The 17466-nt window shown below is 34.7% G+C and overlaps 8 protein-coding genes and 2 non-coding genes across 10 annotated transcripts; 8 read left to right on the forward strand and 2 right to left on the reverse strand.

The window, feature by feature from the left end:
* Positions 1-124: 124 nt before the first annotated feature.
* Positions 125-1420, forward strand: FMO1 (N,N-dimethylaniline monooxygenase; the record flags this gene model as incomplete). The annotated part of the gene is made up of 1 exon (XM_003669199.1): positions 125-1420. One exon carries the CDS (start codon positions 125-127, stop codon positions 1418-1420), a length of 1296 nt encoding a protein of 431 aa, XP_003669247.1.
* A 391-nt stretch (positions 1421-1811) lies between these two features.
* Positions 1812-4142, forward strand: STB5 (Stb5p; the record flags this gene model as incomplete). The annotated part of the gene is made up of 1 exon (XM_003669200.1): positions 1812-4142. One exon carries the CDS (start codon positions 1812-1814, stop codon positions 4140-4142), a length of 2331 nt encoding a protein of 776 aa, XP_003669248.1.
* Positions 4143-5226: 1084 nt separating this feature from the next.
* OYE2 (NADPH dehydrogenase) lies at positions 5227-6426 on the forward strand (the record flags this gene model as incomplete). Its single annotated transcript, XM_003669201.1, has 1 exon — positions 5227-6426. One exon carries the CDS (start codon positions 5227-5229, stop codon positions 6424-6426), a length of 1200 nt encoding a protein of 399 aa, XP_003669249.1.
* Positions 6427-7339: 913 nt separating this feature from the next.
* Positions 7340-7411, forward strand: NDAI0Ctrna3T. Its single transcript has one exon. It is a non-coding gene; the product is annotated as a tRNA-Thr (tRNA).
* Positions 7412-7627: 216 nt separating this feature from the next.
* SVP26 (Svp26p) lies at positions 7628-8311 on the forward strand (the record flags this gene model as incomplete). The annotated part of the gene is made up of 1 exon (XM_003669202.1): positions 7628-8311. The coding sequence occupies one exon, from the start codon at positions 7628-7630 to the stop codon at positions 8309-8311; it is 684 nt and encodes a 227-aa protein (XP_003669250.1).
* Positions 8312-8689: 378 nt separating this feature from the next.
* Positions 8690-11053, forward strand: RGD3 (Rgd3p; the record flags this gene model as incomplete). Its single annotated transcript, XM_003669203.1, has 1 exon — positions 8690-11053. The coding sequence occupies one exon, from the start codon at positions 8690-8692 to the stop codon at positions 11051-11053; it is 2364 nt and encodes a 787-aa protein (XP_003669251.1).
* A 1226-nt stretch (positions 11054-12279) lies between these two features.
* GND1 (phosphogluconate dehydrogenase (decarboxylating) GND1) lies at positions 12280-13749 on the forward strand (the record flags this gene model as incomplete). The annotated part of the gene is made up of 1 exon (XM_003669204.1): positions 12280-13749. The coding sequence occupies one exon, from the start codon at positions 12280-12282 to the stop codon at positions 13747-13749; it is 1470 nt and encodes a 489-aa protein (XP_003669252.1).
* Positions 13750-14216: 467 nt separating this feature from the next.
* SSP1 (Ssp1p) lies at positions 14217-15863 on the forward strand (the record flags this gene model as incomplete). The annotated part of the gene is made up of 1 exon (XM_003669205.1): positions 14217-15863. The coding sequence occupies one exon, from the start codon at positions 14217-14219 to the stop codon at positions 15861-15863; it is 1647 nt and encodes a 548-aa protein (XP_003669253.1).
* Positions 15864-16252: 389 nt separating this feature from the next.
* On the reverse strand, positions 16253-17005 carry PFS1 (Pfs1p; the record flags this gene model as incomplete). Its single annotated transcript, XM_003669206.1, has 1 exon — positions 16253-17005. The coding sequence occupies one exon, from the start codon at positions 17003-17005 to the stop codon at positions 16253-16255; it is 753 nt and encodes a 250-aa protein (XP_003669254.1).
* Positions 17006-17167: 162 nt separating this feature from the next.
* NDAI0Ctrna2V lies at positions 17168-17240 on the reverse strand. The gene has a single exon. It is a non-coding gene; the product is annotated as a tRNA-Val (tRNA).
* Positions 17241-17466: the final 226 nt, after the last annotated feature.

A 17466-nucleotide genomic window follows, 5' to 3' on the forward strand; every position in this document is an offset into this window, starting at 1 on the left:
GAAAAGGAGGATATATTCCTTTTACTACCACTCATCTTAGCTTCTATTACAAATTTTTAACGTCTTAAATATACTTAAAAGTTGAAAATTATTAAAAAGCAAGAATTCAAAAATACTATTGACTATGACAGGCCAAGAAAGAAGAAAAGTTGCAATCATTGGCGCAGGTCCAGGGGGTCTAGCCACAACAAGGGTATTTCTCGAGAACACAACCACTTTCGACATTAAAATCTTCGAGAAAGATAGTCAAATCGGTGGTGTTTGGTATTATCCTGAAGATAATAAAGAAGGAAGAGTCATGTATGATTACTTAGAGACAAATCTTTCCAAGGAATTAATGCAATTTAGTGGGTTCCCATTTGGAGAACATATTAGGAAGTTCCCTACTAGGAATGATGTTTATGATTATTTAAGGAGTTACTATAAGCGTTTTATTGTTAATAATGAAAGAGTTCAAATCCATTTCAATAATGAAGTTACCGGTATAAAGAAAGTGAAAAATGAGTGGGAAGTTACCATCAAAGATGAGGAAGATGTGTTAAAGTTTGATTACGTTGTCATTGCTACAGGTCATTTTACTGAACCCAATATACCAAAAGGAATTCCAAATTTGGAACACTGGTTTACAAATAAGCATGCCTTCCATGCGAAGGATTTTCAAAATGCTGAAATTGCAAGAGGGAAAACCATTGTAGTCATTGGAAATGGTAGCTCAGGTACTGACATTAGAAATCAATTGTCGACCGTCGCAAGGAAAGTCTATAATAGTGTCAATGATCCAAGTTTATCTTCTCCGTTAGATAATTTTAAAGATATAATAGAATTAGTTCCAAAAATTATCAAAACTAACTGGGAATCTCGTTCCATCGAGTTAGAGGATGGCCGTGTTCTTAAGAATGTTGATTACCTGATTTATGCAACTGGTTACCTTTATGCTTTCCCATTCTTTGAAGAAAAGATGAAAGTTGAGTTATTAGGAGAAGATAGGACTTCAAAAGGGGTTCATCATCTATGGGAACATTTATTTTACCAACCTGACCCAACATTGGCTTTTTCATTATTACCCACCATGGTAGTCCCATTCCCGTTAGCAGAGTTACAGGCATGTGTTATTGTAAAAGTATTCACCAATAAATTGACTGTATCAAAACATACTGAAGAAGATTTTGGGAATCGTCATGGCTTTTCGTTCGCAACCGGTGAAGACATTGATTATTATAGACATTTACAAGCTTTACTTGAAATGAGTGGTGGTAACGATGATCCTTTCCAGCCCGTTAAATGGGATGAATCACATAAAAGGTTAAGAATCAAAAATGTCAAAGATAAAGAGAATAGAAACTTACTGCTATCAAAATTTGCCTCAGAACTAAGGGAACGAAAAGAAGTGTATCGTTTACCGCCACCAGAGTATACATAATAAAATAATATATATTTTCAACCCAATGTAATAAATGTATCTTAGAGATATTAAAAAAGTGGAGTAAAAGAGAATATGTCACTAGGTATATCCCAAACTGGTGATATGTCAGCATCAGCATATTACGTATATATACTTTTTATAGTTTTCTTAAATAAAGTTTTCTCGCCAAGAAGTTCGGGGAAGAAAAGAAGAAATACGAGGAACGTGGAAAACAATCAACAGGAGAAAACAAAACAATAAATAACACCGGTTTTCAACTTTAATCTCGAACTAATAATACAGATTTTTCTTCAAAGGGTAAGCTAGCTTTAACTAGATTTTGATTGTACATACATAAAATTATTGTGTCGATACCGACCTTTAGTTAGCACATTATACTAGCGAAAAAATGTATGATGCTCAACAACAACATAGAAGCGAACCCTATTCCTGTTCCAGATGTAGACGGTTAAAAAAGAAATGTCTCAAAGAAGTCCCAACTTGTTCAAATTGTATGAAGGCTAATAAGGAATGTGTATATCTGGGAAGAGCTCCCAGGAGGACAAAGAAAGAAATACTGGCTGCTGCTCTTCGAGGTGAATATGTTCCAAATAAAAGGCACAAAAGCGAACAACATGTCCCTGGTATTGATGATGTCAACTCGACAATCTCCAACCAAGGGTCTAACAACGTATCAGCGGGAAGTAGCGCTTCTCAGTTAAACACGAGCCTTGGCCCACCTACTCCCAATTTCTATGTGCCCATTAATGATGCACAACGTATACCCAGTCCAACTTTAAATTCTATAAGGAAACTAGACGGTATGGACGATACTTCCCCTCGAATACTAACAAGTACTCAGGGGGCAAGCGAAGGGTTTAACTCATTGATATCTGCTCTTTCCTCATCAGATACAACTGAGAATACTCCGCCCTCATACCCACCGCCGCAAAACAATTTAATGAACAATAATAATGAAAGAGATCATCAAATGATGACTTCACTGCCGCCTATATTGAATGAAAGTGAAAATCCAACTAATCCTATGGGCATGTCATTAACTCCACCTGCCACAAATTTGCCTGTTAGTAGTAACCAACTATCAAGTAAACATTCTTCTTTAACACCCATTTTGTCTCAAATTCAAGAACAAGATGAAACCTTCAAACAACAAATTACAACCAATGAACTCAATTATGAATTTAAAGGTATGAAGGATATAAATACATTGAGTACATCTCTAACTCCAGGACCTACTAGAGCCATGTCAATCCCCATTCATTCATCTGCACTAGAAATGGAAACAATTGGTTCTGTTTTCAAAGGTGGGCGGACGACATCATGGTTACATCATGACGGGACATACAAACCTATCGGTAGATCCTTATTAGACAGGTTCATAGCTGCATATTTCAAACATAACCATAGGCTTTTCCCTATGATTGATAAAATTGCTTTCCTTAATGACGTTTCTAAAATCTCTGATTTCGAATCATTAGAAAAAAATATTGACACAGGAAGTGAATACAATATTTTAATTTTTAAAATATATATGATAATGGCCATCGGTTGTACTACATTAAGAAGAGCAGGGATGCTTAACGTAGAAGAAGAAGATTTAAGTGAACATTTATCATATTTAGCAATGAAGAAATTCTCCTATGTGATACAATTGCAAAATATTGAGACTGTTAGATGTCTTTTACTGTTAGGTATTTATTCATTTTTTGAACCAAGAGGTTCATCATCATGGACAATTAGTGGACTTATTATGAGGTTAACAATTGCGCTGGGTCTTAACAAGGCGCTGACTCCCAAGAAAATGAAATTATTATCTGCCATTGAGATGGAAGCTCGAAACAGAGTATTTTGGAGTGCATATTGCTTTGAAAGATTGGTTTCCACTAGTTTAGGGAGGTTTTCTGCTATTGATGATGATGAAATAACAATTGGTTTACCACGTCCACTTTATGATGGAGAAAAAGACGAAATTGAAGTTACTAGAACGATGATTGAACTAAGGAAAATTGCAGGTAGAATCTATAAACAAGTTCATTCAGTTAGTGTAAGTAGACAAAATCTTTCCATTGAACAGAAAAATAAAATCATTGAAGGCCTAAGTACTGAATTAGATGGAATCTACGAGAAAGAATCAAAGAAAATGCAACTACATAATTCGAAACGATTAGCAGAGAAGGATCAAATAAAAAACCAAATTTGTAATGCCATTTCTTACCATAATTCTGATAATTGGTTGACAATGAGATATGCGCAATTACAAATTTTATTGTTTAGACCATCCACGTTAATACCTAAACCATCCATTGAATCATTAACTAAACTAGGTGAATGTTGTTTATTGGCATGGAGACATACTTATCTGTTATATACAAAAAAATTATTACCATTGAATTGGATAACACTTTTCAGGACGTTAACTATTTGTAATACTATTCTTTATTGTCTTTGTCAATGGAGCATTGATTTGATTGAAAGTAAAATTGAAATTCAACAATGTGTAGAAATTTTACAACATTTTGGTGAGAAATGGATATTCGCAAAAAGATGTGCCGATGTTTTCCAAAATATGAGTAATACTATTTTAGAGATTAGTTTAAGTCACGGTAAAGTGCCTAATATGGATAAATTAACAAGAGAATTATTTGGTGCTAGTGACGCTTATCAAGATATTTTGGATGAAAATAATGTCGATGTTTCCTGGGTTGATAAATTGATGTGAAGTTGTATTATTATTTATTATTATTATTACTAGTCGTCGTTACTATCATGACAACTAACTAATAAAGTCTGTATTTATTTCACAGTTTAAATACGTCCTAAGGTGCATGAGTTTACGATAAAGCTTATTCTTTGTTTTAGACATTGCATCGCAATTTGCTAAGTATGCACTAGTTTTATTTAACCTTTGCCAAAAAAGTAACTAATGCTTAAAAATATGTAAGTCGGTTGAAGTTCAATCGTTGGATGAACCTCCATAAGGTAAGTTATAGGACAAACCCAAATTGAGTAAATTCCTCTTCTAATAATGGAAAAGAAACTATGTAGATATCTCACTAAACAACTGTTTTTCACGTACTGAGTCTAAAAATAATGATAGAATCTATTGTGTAATATTACTAAAAAAAATAAAATGAAGAATATATTGATCATCGTAGTTGCAAATTATTTTGTAATTCAATTGTTAAACAAGAAACTTCTATAAATAAGACATAATAATAACCTCTTACTTATATAAACGGTTAGTGAGACGGAAACGGCGTACGCGATATATGCTTCCGTTTGCCGTGTTTCGAACAATAGGTTCCGTCCCGCCTTAGTCATCAAATTAAGGGGAGGTACCCCAGAGAAACTCCCGGGCAGAATACAAGTATTTTATATTTTCCATCCGTGTGACGGAATGTGGAACAAGGAAACTCTGTGACGGCAAATATTTTCAACCGTCCTTCACAAGTGAGGGAACCGCATATAGACTATACGATATGATATAATACGCACAGCTTCTTAAAATGTACCACACTTAACGTCAGACTTCGGGAGGGAGTGTTCGAGAGAAAAAACCGGATCGGATCTGTCAAAAAAAAACGCAACGACCGGTTACGTGAACCAAGTTCCCCTTTTTTTGTTCCTCGAGAAATAATAAATGCTTATATAAACACTTCTTTCTTCCACAATAGAAGCTGTTTATTTCTCTTCTCTTTGTAATAAGTCAATTTTGGTATTGTATCAGTTTTTTATTCCCCTTTTTACTAAATAACTAAGCAAGCATATTTTAGAAAAGTAAAATCTACTAACTACCAACAATAATGCCTTTCGTCAAAAATTTCCCACCAGTTGCCTTAGGCGACACCAACTTATTCAAACCAATTAAGGTTGGTAACACTGAATTACAACACCGTGTTGTCATGCCACCATTAACTAGAATGAGAGCCCACCATCCAGGTAACATTCCAAATGATTGGGCCGTTGAATATTACAGTCAACGTACCCAAAGACCGGGCACCATGATCATCACTGAAGGTGCCTTCCCATCTCCCCAATCTGGTAGTTATGATAATGCTCCAGGTATTTGGTCCGAGGAACAAATGAAACAATGGAAGAAAATCTTCGATAAGATCCATGAAAATAAATCTTTCGTTTGGGTTCAATTATGGGTCTTGGGTAGACAAGGGTTGGCTGATGTTTTAGCTAGAGATGGATTACGTTTTGATGGACCATCTGATGGTGTTTATATGGATGAGGAAACTGAAGCAAGAGCTAAAAAATCTAATAATCCTCTACATGGTATCACCAAGGATGAAATTAAGCAATATATCAAGGAATACGTCCAAGCTGCTAAGAATTCCATAGCCTCTGGTGCTGATGGTGTGGAAATTCATTCTGCTAATGGGTATTTGTTAAACCAATTTTTGGATCCAATCTCTAATAAGAGAACTGATGAATACGGTGGATCAATCGAAAATAGAGCTCGTTTCACTTTGGAAGTTGTTGATGCTGTAGTTGCGGCAATTGGTGAAGATAAGGTTGGTGTTAGATTCTCTCCTTATGGTACTTTCGGTAAAATGTCTAGTGGTTATGATCCAACTTTGTTGGCTCAATATGCTTACGTTATTGGTGAATTAGAAAAGAGAGCTAAAGCCGGTAAACGTATTGCTTATATTCATTTGGTCGAACCTCTTGTTACTAATCTATTTATGACAGAAGGTGAAGGTGAATATAAGGATGGTACTAATGATTTTGTTTATTCCATTTGGAAGGGTCCAATTATTAGAGCTGGTAACTTGGCATTAAATCCACAACTTGTCAGAGAAATGGTCAAGGATGAAAGAACTTTAATTGGTTACGGTAGATTCTTCATTGCTAACCCTGATATTGTCGATAGAGTTGAAAAGGGCCAACAGTTTAACCAATATGATAAGGATACATTTTATGCAATGAGTGAAAAGGGTTATAATGATTACCCAACTTATCCTGAAGCGATTAAATTAGGTTGGGATAAGAAATGAGCCAACTTAAAATGACTTTTACGATTTTTTACACCCTTCTTCTAAACTACTTATATAGGTTTGTATGATGTTAACTAAATAATTAGGAATAGAATAAAAGAAGAAATTTATGACTAAATATTGCTTGAATCACCGTAACGTTCAATTAATTACTTGCTCAAAGATAGGGTTTTATATTGTTCTCAGAATGAATTGTTATTATGCCTTCCTTAAAACTTCTTATTAATTTTATTTCTTAGCGGAATGGAATACTGTTTCTAAAAATTTGGTATTGTGAAATTACTACTTTGGGTCAAATTCGACTAACCCGCTATCCGATATTAATAACCGGATTTCCCCTACCATTGCATCTCGATATACGAGTGCCGCACCCTATAAAGAATGACAGACTTGAAACATGAACTAACTTGAAACATTAAGCACACCCAATGACAATATACGAAATTACCCATTGAGGAAATAACTAATGAAGTAGATTAAAACAAACTGATCTGTCGGAATTATATGTATCTGGCACACAGTGTACAGACACGTGGTTTCGTACAACACGATATATGTTTTCTATATAAGAAAATTTTTATTCCATATGTAAAGTGTATAATATATATTACTCTCCTGTCCTAGGACGGGGAGGAGCAATTCTGCAAAGAATCTACCTATAAGGTCAGATCCTGCAGTCTAAGATGCGTCCAATATATGGTTTAATATGTTATATCTCCTAAGAGGCAATACGCTTCGAATATGATCGATAGAATCGTATACTAGAATCATCGATAATTAAACTAATCAGATACTCGCATATTTAACAAGTCTCTTCCACTGCAAGTCATTAAATTAAGTACTTAACTTTAGTATCTCCCCACTGAGGCCGCATTGATCCCAGCTCTCAATAAAACAAAAAATGTAAAATTTAGCCGCCTTAGCTTAGTGGTAGAGCGCTGCACTTGTAATGCAGAGGTCGCTAGTTCAATTCTGGCAGGTGGCATTTATTTTTTCCTTCTAACTTTAGAGGTGTTACCCGGACTGGTATTTAAGTATTATATTCCAAAAGTTGGAAGTAGCGTTAAATTGGAACATATTCGTAAAAGGAAGATCTTACGGTATCGAGTTGCCAGGACAGGCTTTTAAGCAGTAGAATATATTAGTAACTGCTACTTCTTTTCATCCGGAGTACTATTAGAAATCCTTTTACCGTGACATAATGATTTTACAGCTCATCTCGTATCTAGGGAATATTTTCGGATTTGTCTTTTTAACATTATCAATAGCGTCAGGATTATATTACATTAGTGAAATCGTGGAAGAACATACAGAACCTACCAGAAGATTTCTTACACGTGCAATTGCATCTATAATTATACTTTTATTTCTTCTTCTAGTACTAGACAGATTCCCCGTGAAACTAACTTTATTTTCCATTGCCTCTCATGTCCTTTATTACAGAAACTTAAAGAAGTTTCCAATAATTTCACTAAGTGGGCCAACATTTATCAGTAGTTGCATTGCTGTAGTGTTGAATCATTACTTATGGTTCAAATATTTCAATAACAATGAAATCCCTCCGCAATTCAGATTCGATCCAAATTATATTCCAAGAAGACGTGCCAATTTCACAGAAGTAGCATCATTTTTCGCAATCTGTATTTGGTTCATCCCATTCGCATTATTTGTTTCATTATCAGCAAGTGACTATGTCTTGCCCACGACTACAGAGATGGATAATAAGAAATTTGATACTGAAGCAGATGAATCCGTTACTCCTAAATTGAAGAAGAGAACCATTGGACTGGCAAGGGTAGTAATTAATGGTATCCGTAAACGTATTTATTCTATAGCCAGATCTTTTGGTTATGAAATTGATCCAGATTATGGAAGATTACTATGAGTTCTATAGAATCTATTCGTTTTCCCCTTATGAATGAACACATTCTATAAATATCATTTTGTAATGGTACATACTTTCTGTATTTTAAGATTTTTGTCACTTTAAATAACTCCGTTCTATTTTGAATTTAACAGATAATATCTTACAATTTTTAAACTAATATGAGTCGATATTTTAAAACTTCTTGCTAGATATGAAGTTATTTTAAAAATTGGTATGGCTTGTACCTGTCATATATGTTTAACGCCGTAGAACATCAAAAATTACTTTATAGATAATACAATAAGGTTGAACTGGTCAACGAAACAAAGTTTACAGCCAGAACGAAAACAAAGAAGATTTCCGAAAAATTGGTGAATATTCCCTCTCCCTAGACCAATGTCCCGATCAGAATCTAATACAGAAAATCAAACAAGAGTAGTAAAATATACTTTAAGGACAACATTTTGGTCGAAAGATTATATCACGGGGATTAATACATTTTTAAATCAGATTAAAAATGATAATAAAATTTTAACTACGCAACTCACTACATATTCGAATTTCCAGAATGAATGTTGGTCAAAATTCATCAAATCATTATCATCTTCTGTATCCACATCGGATGGGAACAATCCAATACTGTATCTATTTTATAAGAAACTATCCGAATCAGACATCGATGAAGTGATGACAGTTTCATGTTTGGATCCATTGCGTAAAGTGTTGAAAAGGAATGAGGAATTTTTATGGGTAACTGAGAATGAACTAAAAACTAAATATGATTATTTCATTAAAGATTTTAAATCCACTAAAGAAGCTATGGTTGAATGTGAAAAACGTACTGAGATGTTATCTAATCAATACAAAACCTTTCCAAAAGATATTGAAGAGGTAAAGAAGCAAGAACATGACAAAGAGGATGAAGTGCAAGGGGAGGACGAAGTAGGAGAAAAGATTAAAGTTAACGATAACAGGGAAATTTCTCTGGAGCGTTCTGATACGGCTGACAATTCACCATTTAACATAACCTATCCCTTTGAATTAGATACAAGATTACTTTTCCAAACTCAAGTTGACTTTTTTACTTTTCTTAATAAATTAAAGGATACGGTTCCAGTAGAAAAAAGAATGATATCAATTCCAGGATTAAGTAATGATGGATTTCAAGGAAGCACATTACTACATGAAATTAAGAAACAAGATATAAAAATAGATACATCATCATTTAATATGGACCGAATTGGCCAAATTTTTATTGATTTAAATATTATTCAAGAGAACTCATTGAATTATTTTACTGTTTCGTCTTCAAGGGTACTTTTTGCTAATGATAGTTATTATCATTGGGTCGGTACTACTTTCAAATACATAACTGCTTCATTGACGACTTTAACACCAAGTTCATCTGCAAGTTCATCGATTATTCGAACTAATACAGTCGGTACAAACTCAATGGAAGAAACACATGGAAGAAAGAAGAAAACATATGGCGAATTAGAACATGATGCAATTCAAACAACAACTAGATCTATCTCTAGTTGGTTTCGTAAAATAAGTATGGCAGATGGAGGTGAAGAAAGTGATACTGATTTACTAAGAGGACAATTATTACAGTGGGAACACAAAGCATTAAAAAGGTTTTGTAAGTTGGAGTACTCTAGGATCCAACTAGAAAAAGCAATCTTTGAGAATTGTAAGAAATATTCTGCACTGACGGAAGATTTGATCGCAACAATAAATCAAACTCATCTTGCTGCCAATCATAGTATTGGGGGTTTAATCAAGATTTGGGATATTGATGATTCGAAGAGAAAGTCTAACTATGTTCACGAATTTTATGGAGCTAAGGGCGGCTACCTTGGATTTTTTTCAAGAGATAATTGTATTCCATTCAATGGTTGGTTAACTAATTCAAATCATATTGAAAAAAAGGCCTTTCTTTTCGGGCATGCAATTGATGATAATATTCTCGACAGTATAACATTAATTTTGAGATTTATTGAGAATGGTAACAATAACCAAGAATTAAGGAGTAAAGGTTATTTGCTTAAACATGTTTACCAAAGTTGGAGGAATGATATTGATCTTATACGTGTTGCTAATCTTCGAAGAGAACTTCTCGAAGAATTTATGAATAACGGTTTCGATAATAAAAAGGCTATAGAGAAGTTAACAGATACAAACCATACTAACGTAAATATATTAATTAATGATTGGGTTGGGTTAATAAAATTATGGCTTCTAGAGTTACCAAATTGCTTATTTTCATCGTCTTGTTACGACAATATCATGAACATTAAAATACCTATTACAACTGAATCGATAAATAGTGATTCTTTCAACTGGATGGACGAACTGCCGCCTTACAACATTAAATTAATTTTAGAATTCTCAAAACATTTTGGATGGTTGACAGACCATCAAGTACAGGGAAGTGATGTGGTCTCGGATCTATTCTATGATAATATGGATATACCACTGTTTCATTTGTTTATAAGGCCACTCGGGCTGAGAGAGCCAACTCATGTTGTCAAATTATCTCCAATTATATGCGAATTATTTTCCAATAAAATGATTTACGAAAAGTTTAAAGAAAAGCTAAAAAACGAAATAGAAGAGAAAGGCAACATTCCAGCATTGAATAGTGACAAAAAAGTGGTGGAACCAGAACCAGAAGTCCCATCTATTGTGATTAAACAAGGGGAAGAAAAAAAGAAGAAGAAAGTACAGTCAATACTGAACTCCCTGCTGAAGACATAGTTAAGAACGCAGAATTGGGCCATAGTTTGACGTTCAAAAGTACACTGAATCTAATCAAACCTCGCACAAGAACAAATAGTTTTGTGCAATCTATTGAAAAAGATGAAGAAGCTGAAGAATTCATACCGAAGCCATTTAAGACTAGCTCAACACCAGGGTCTCCTCAGAATAAAAGAAGAAGCGGAATAAGTTTATTATCTAACGCAGATGATGAAGCTTCTCTACAGATGGATATAGTCTAATATTGGTCGAATATATGTAACTTTCAGTACGTACAATTTTTTTTTTTGAGATTTATTTCAGACGTTTTGTTTAGTTGTCAGCTAAAATAGGGTTGGCCAAACAGGGTTGTAAAACTGTGGTTTACGGACCTAGCTCAGAGGTGACAAAGCCCTGAGAAAAAGGGACGCCTCCGCTGCAGCCATCTCCCGGTAATCGGTGTTAAAATGTTGCTCAACTGTTTCCTTGGTGGTGTTTTTCACTGTGTAAAAGTTTCCGTTTCCGTTTCCGTAAGGTGAGGGCGAGACTGCACAGAAGTCCACAGTTCCCGTCCTCGAGAAGAAACACAAGAAAAGGAATTTGTAATCCCGCCTGGCATCCTATGTCCGCGCGGGATAGTCATTACCCTATGCTTACCATTTTCTTAATAATGTTGCGGTAATGGCCGAATATTGATGCGGGAGACGGTGGAAACGAGGCGGCAACATGTGTTGATAATGCCTAATTTTCCTTCCTTTGAGTCCGCTTCCTCACCAAATTTCACCAAATCTCACCAAATTTCGCCAAATTTTGGCGCCACGGTGTGTCCCAATTCCTTCTCTCTCTGCGAAAACCGCACCGCACCGCACAGCATGTTACCTTAAACTCGCTACCGCTGAGTGCAGTGCAGTGCAGTGCACTGGACGGTCCCTTCCTGTTCCGCACTTTAACTACTTACTTACGTACGCGAGCGGTTAACCGGTGAAAGGACCTTAAATCCTCCCTTTCTGCCCAGAACATCAGATCGCCGCCCGCCCAACAGGGTAGTGGAATATATTGATATAAATAATACTCACTTTTCCCGTATCTGAAAAATTATAAATTGCCTCCCTTTCCTTGCCGTTCAATGGCCAATTGATCACAATTGATCACAATCAAGCACAGTTAAGTAGTATCAGATTCTCCGATATCAGTACTTAATACCACACTGCCCCCAAAAATACAAAACTAAATATAATAATACAAAAATGTCTGCTGATTTTGGTTTAATCGGTTTAGCCGTCATGGGTCAAAACTTAATCTTGAACGCTGCTGACCACGGTTTCACTGTCGTCGCTTACAACAGAACCGTTTCTAAAGTTGAAAATTTCTTAGCTAACGAAGCTAAGGGTAAATCCATCATTGGTGCTACCTCAATTGAAGATTTCATTGCTAAATTGAAAAGACCAAGAAAGGTTATGCTTTTAGTTAAAGCCGGTGCTCCAGTTGACGCTTTAATTAAGGAATTAGTCCCACATTTAGAAAAGGGTGATATCATCATCGATGGTGGTAACTCTCATTTCCCAGATTCTAACAGACGTTACGAAGAGTTGAAAGAACAAGGTATCTTATTCGTCGGTTCCGGTGTTTCCGGTGGTGAAGATGGTGCTCGTTACGGTCCATCTTTGATGCCAGGTGGTGCTGAAGAAGCTTGGCCTCATATCAAAAACATCTTCCAATCAATTTCCGCAAAATCTGATGGTGAACCATGTTGTGACTGGGTCGGCCCAGCTGGTGCAGGTCATTACGTTAAGATGGTCCATAACGGTATTGAATATGGTGATATGCAATTGATTTGTGAAGCTTACGATATCATGAAACGTGTTGGTAACTTTACTGACAAGGAAATTGGTGATGTTTTCGAAACTTGGAACAAGGGTGTTCTTGATTCTTTCTTAATTGAAATTACTAGAGATATCTTGAAGTTCAATGACGTTGATGGTAAGCCATTAGTTGAAAAAATTATGGATACCGCTGGTCAAAAGGGTACTGGTAAATGGACTGCCATTAATGCTTTAGATTTAGGTATGCCAGTTACTTTGATTGGTGAAGCTGTCTTTTCTCGTTGTTTATCTGCTATAAAGAATGAAAGAATTAGAGCCTCCAAGACTTTAGTTGGTCCAACCATTCCAAAGGATTTAATTAAGGATAAGAAGCAATTCGTTGACGATTTAGAACAAGCTTTATACGCTTCTAAGATTATTTCTTATGCTCAAGGTTTCATGTTGATCCGTGAAGCTGGTAAAACTTACGGTTGGAAATTGAACAACCCAGCTATTGCCTTAATGTGGAGAGGTGGTTGTATCATTAGGTCTGTTTTCTTAGCTGAAATCACTAAGGCTTACAGAGAAGATCCAGAATTAGAAAACTTATTATTCCACAGTTTCTTCTCTGATGCTGTCACAAAGGCTCAATCTGGTTGGAGAAAATCTATCGCTTTGGCTACTACCTACGGTATCCCAACTCCAGCTTTCTCCACTGCTTTATCTTTCTACGATGGTTACAGATCTGAAAGATTACCAGCTAACTTGTTACAAGCTCAAAGAGATTACTTCGGTGCTCACACTTTCAGAGTTTTGCCAGAAGCTGCTTCTGAAACTTTACCAGTCGATAAGGATATTCACATCAACTGGACTGGTCATGGTGGTAACGTTTCTTCTTCTACTTATCAAGCTTAGATAATATCAAGATTGAAATTGATATCCACTCATACACATTCTCCTATATAAATAACTCAAATCTACTTCTCAATTCTCTTTATAAATGAACCTAATACGATAATGAATTATATTTAACGTTACATTTGCTTATTTTTTTACCTTTGTTTTGATTGTATAGAAATACCATATAAGGTATTCTTATCGTTTTTATCCTTCTTATGAATGGCTGATTTTTTGGAGAATATATAGTATGGTCGGCATATCATATAACTCTTCACAACTGTCGCGTTAGAAAGAACGACACACTCACAGGTTGGTCAGAAGAAAATGACACAAAACAACATCCAGTTAAATATGAAGATAACCATTGTAATACTATGTAATATAAGAACCACACTTCTAAAGCAATAAAGTGCCAACTCTGTTAACTAACATTTATCAAAACTTTTTTCCAGACGAAAGTGAACACACAAAGGGAAAAAAATATGGTCGAGGATTCGGAAAACAAACAACATACTCCATTACCTTTTCCAGACCCACCACAATACCCCTTATCATCAGTTCAAAATCTTACACAAAAAGAGGAAAACGGCAGTATAGTCAATAAATGTAAGAATATTCTGTCATCACTCTTTGAGAAAACAAACTACCCCGATAATAATGACACTGACGAGGAAGATGATAAAATAAGACAACTTTTTCCCGATGAAAATCATGACGATTCGTACTCAAGAAGAAAAATTGATGGCGAGAGCCAATTGCAATACTTGAATGTAAATGATTCTTCAAGTAGTTCAAATACCTTTCTCACGGGGAACGACCAAGAGATAACTAATTTCCTTCATTTTCCCGAACCTAAGTCTTTACCGATAAGAATGTCTGTTAATGAAGATATTAACGAATCATATCTTGACCGGATCAAACATTTAGAAGTAAGTAAAACAAAGATACCTTACTCTGAACCTCATTCAAAAGTGCCAGGTTTATTTGAAACATTCTCTCTCACAACATTACAGTTCAAAGCAGTATCATTATCAACTTTAAAGAAAAGGTTAGAAAATATTTATACTAAAAGGAAAGATTTATGTAAAGCAAACAAAAGATTTTTAAACACTTTAAGTCATTGGAGTTCCAGTAATTTAGCTATTGATACTGATTCAATGACTTTAATAAAAGAGATAGACGAACTATTCAGACAAGATTTACTCTTTGAACACAAAATAAAGGAAAAATTAAATAATTTGACGACATCGTTAGAATTTGTTTGTAAGAGGGAAAATGAATTAATCATCCAAAAAAAGACTCTAATAACAGATATGAAAAAATATGAGAAAATGAGAGACAAGAAAGGGGACTTTAATCAAGAAACCCAATTTTTATTAGAAAAGGTAATAACGTCACGAAGATTTTTCGATTCTATAAAAGTTCATTTCCAAAATGCAGTCTCTGTTACGACAAGGCAATTATTCAAAGAGCTTGCAATTGAATATTACGAGTGCTGTTCAGATTTAAAACAGCATTCCGGTGCGTTTATTGAGAATTCACTTGTAACTTTAGAACGCCTTAATTCTGAAGAACTGATGCAAACATTGGAAGACCTTAGAAGAAGACGTGCTCATTGGGTTTGGCAGAAATTACCAGAAGAACAGAAAAAGAATCCAAGAAACTTAGAAAATATGAGGAATGGAATTTATGACTGTAACGATTCTTTGCTAAAGAATATATACAAAAAGTTACCAGAGATTTATACCCCGGTTCCTGTTGCTTCACCTGAAGAACCTCATTTAAATTTTTTAAACGGTTACGAAGAAACCAATTCTTTTATATCTAAAGAAAAAAATATTGGTATCATTGAGGCTACTTCTCCACGAAAAGAATCAGGTACTACTATACCTAAGAATGTAGAAAATAAACCGTCAAATAATGCATATTCTCCCTCAGATAAGAGTTCCTCTTTTACGAAAAGACAACTTAGATCAAAGGATACAAAAATAAGTGTCCTTCAACCAAGACCAATGACAGAAAACGATATAAATAAAATGCGCCAAGGCGATGATTTGCCGACAAGCGAATTTGTCCAGATATTTAAGGCCCATAAAGAAGAGTTGAATAAAGATCCGTGGCGTACATAGCATTCATATATACAAAATAAGGATTAAATAAGAAATATTGTTAGTAATATACTTTGTTTATTACACTTTCAGCTACTCCAAGTAATGCAAGTGGCATTTTAAGTGATTGGTCAGATCGCTGGTTTCTCCCTAGCGACAACTAATGTCTTTGAACCTTTCGTTAACGAGATCAAGACTGATAGGCACAGAATAATGGAAATGTACTAACAAAATGAAGGTTAAATAATTCCAATACTATTTTTTTTTGAAACACAGTCACCTCTTTTGTATAAATTTATTGAATAACTTTAGTTTCTAAAAAAATAATATCATCGATTGAATATCTTATTGGAAAAAACTGTTTAAAATATAACATTACTACATCCTATACTTTTCTTAAAATATAAAAACTAATTTTTATCTGGGAAACTTGTATTATAATCCCAATTGGCAACTTCTTTTTCTTGTTCATAAAAAGCTCTTACCAGTACATCCAATTTCCTGGATTGTAATTGTAATAAGTCTTCTTGAGATACTAAAGAGATTTGAACGCCAGATTTCTTACAAAAATTTTCAAATTCTTCTTCTTCCCAATCAAGAGAATAATCATAATCGAAACAATTGGAGAGCCAAGCTCCATTTCCTCCCTCAAAAATTGGAATATCTTCGATCCATTTATTTACTTTTTCTTTATGTGACATATTTTGGACTATTCTTGGATTAAACCAGGGTGGAAAAGTTTCGCCAGAACAATTATAATAATCCCCAACACTAATATCATTAAGATACTGTTTGTTTTCAAAGTATGTAACACCATTATAGCAATTGGCATGGTGTACATTTGTTGACTCCTTAACAAAATTATATGATGGGACTTCTTGTTGAGACCTTTCTGGATAGAATATATTGTTTGAACCTTCGTTTTGCATCTGCTGAATATAAATTGCCTCATTGTCAGAAGTATCCTCCCTAATAATCCTTAATTCAGTTATATTTTTTGTTTCTAAAATGGGGGACTTTTGTATATTTCTCTTAAATTTTCTCCCTCTTTTAATTCCATGGTCTGTTTTTGGAAGGTCATCATTGGAAGAGCTTTCAATATTAAGTATTTTTTCGTTAGTTTGCAAAGTATTACAGTGTGAACTTTGTTTCTTGGGTGGCATTGAAATTCCTTTTCACAAAACACTTCCTTACTTGAAATATTTTGGTTTTACAAAGATAGCCCTTTAATAGCTACTTCAATTGTCTTTTATCTTTTAGTTTATTTGCTTTGTTTTATTTTATTTTACTTTGTGACATTCCAAAAAGAATAATTGTACAAAAAATGTTTTAACCGAGGTTCGAACTCGAGACCTTTGCCGTGTGAAGGCAACGTGATAGCCACTACACTATTAAAACAGATTTTTACATTGTAGTGAAGTGAACTTTGAAGATTCGACTTTACTACCCGTCGGCGAGGTCACGGATACTAGGTATCCGTAGACGAGGTCACGGATATGAGATATCCGTGGTTGAGGTCGCGGATGGTATATCGTCAGATCAAAGAGGATTCATAGCCTGTGTTTAGTTAGACTAACAAGGAGTTGAATCGAGATCTTCAGTATGGGGTTATCCTATTAGATAG

The sequence above is a fragment of the Naumovozyma dairenensis genome, chromosome 3, assembly GCF_000227115.2.
Source record: "Naumovozyma dairenensis CBS 421 chromosome 3, complete genome".
In the NCBI taxonomy this organism is placed as follows: domain Eukaryota; kingdom Fungi; phylum Ascomycota; class Saccharomycetes; order Saccharomycetales; family Saccharomycetaceae; genus Naumovozyma; species Naumovozyma dairenensis.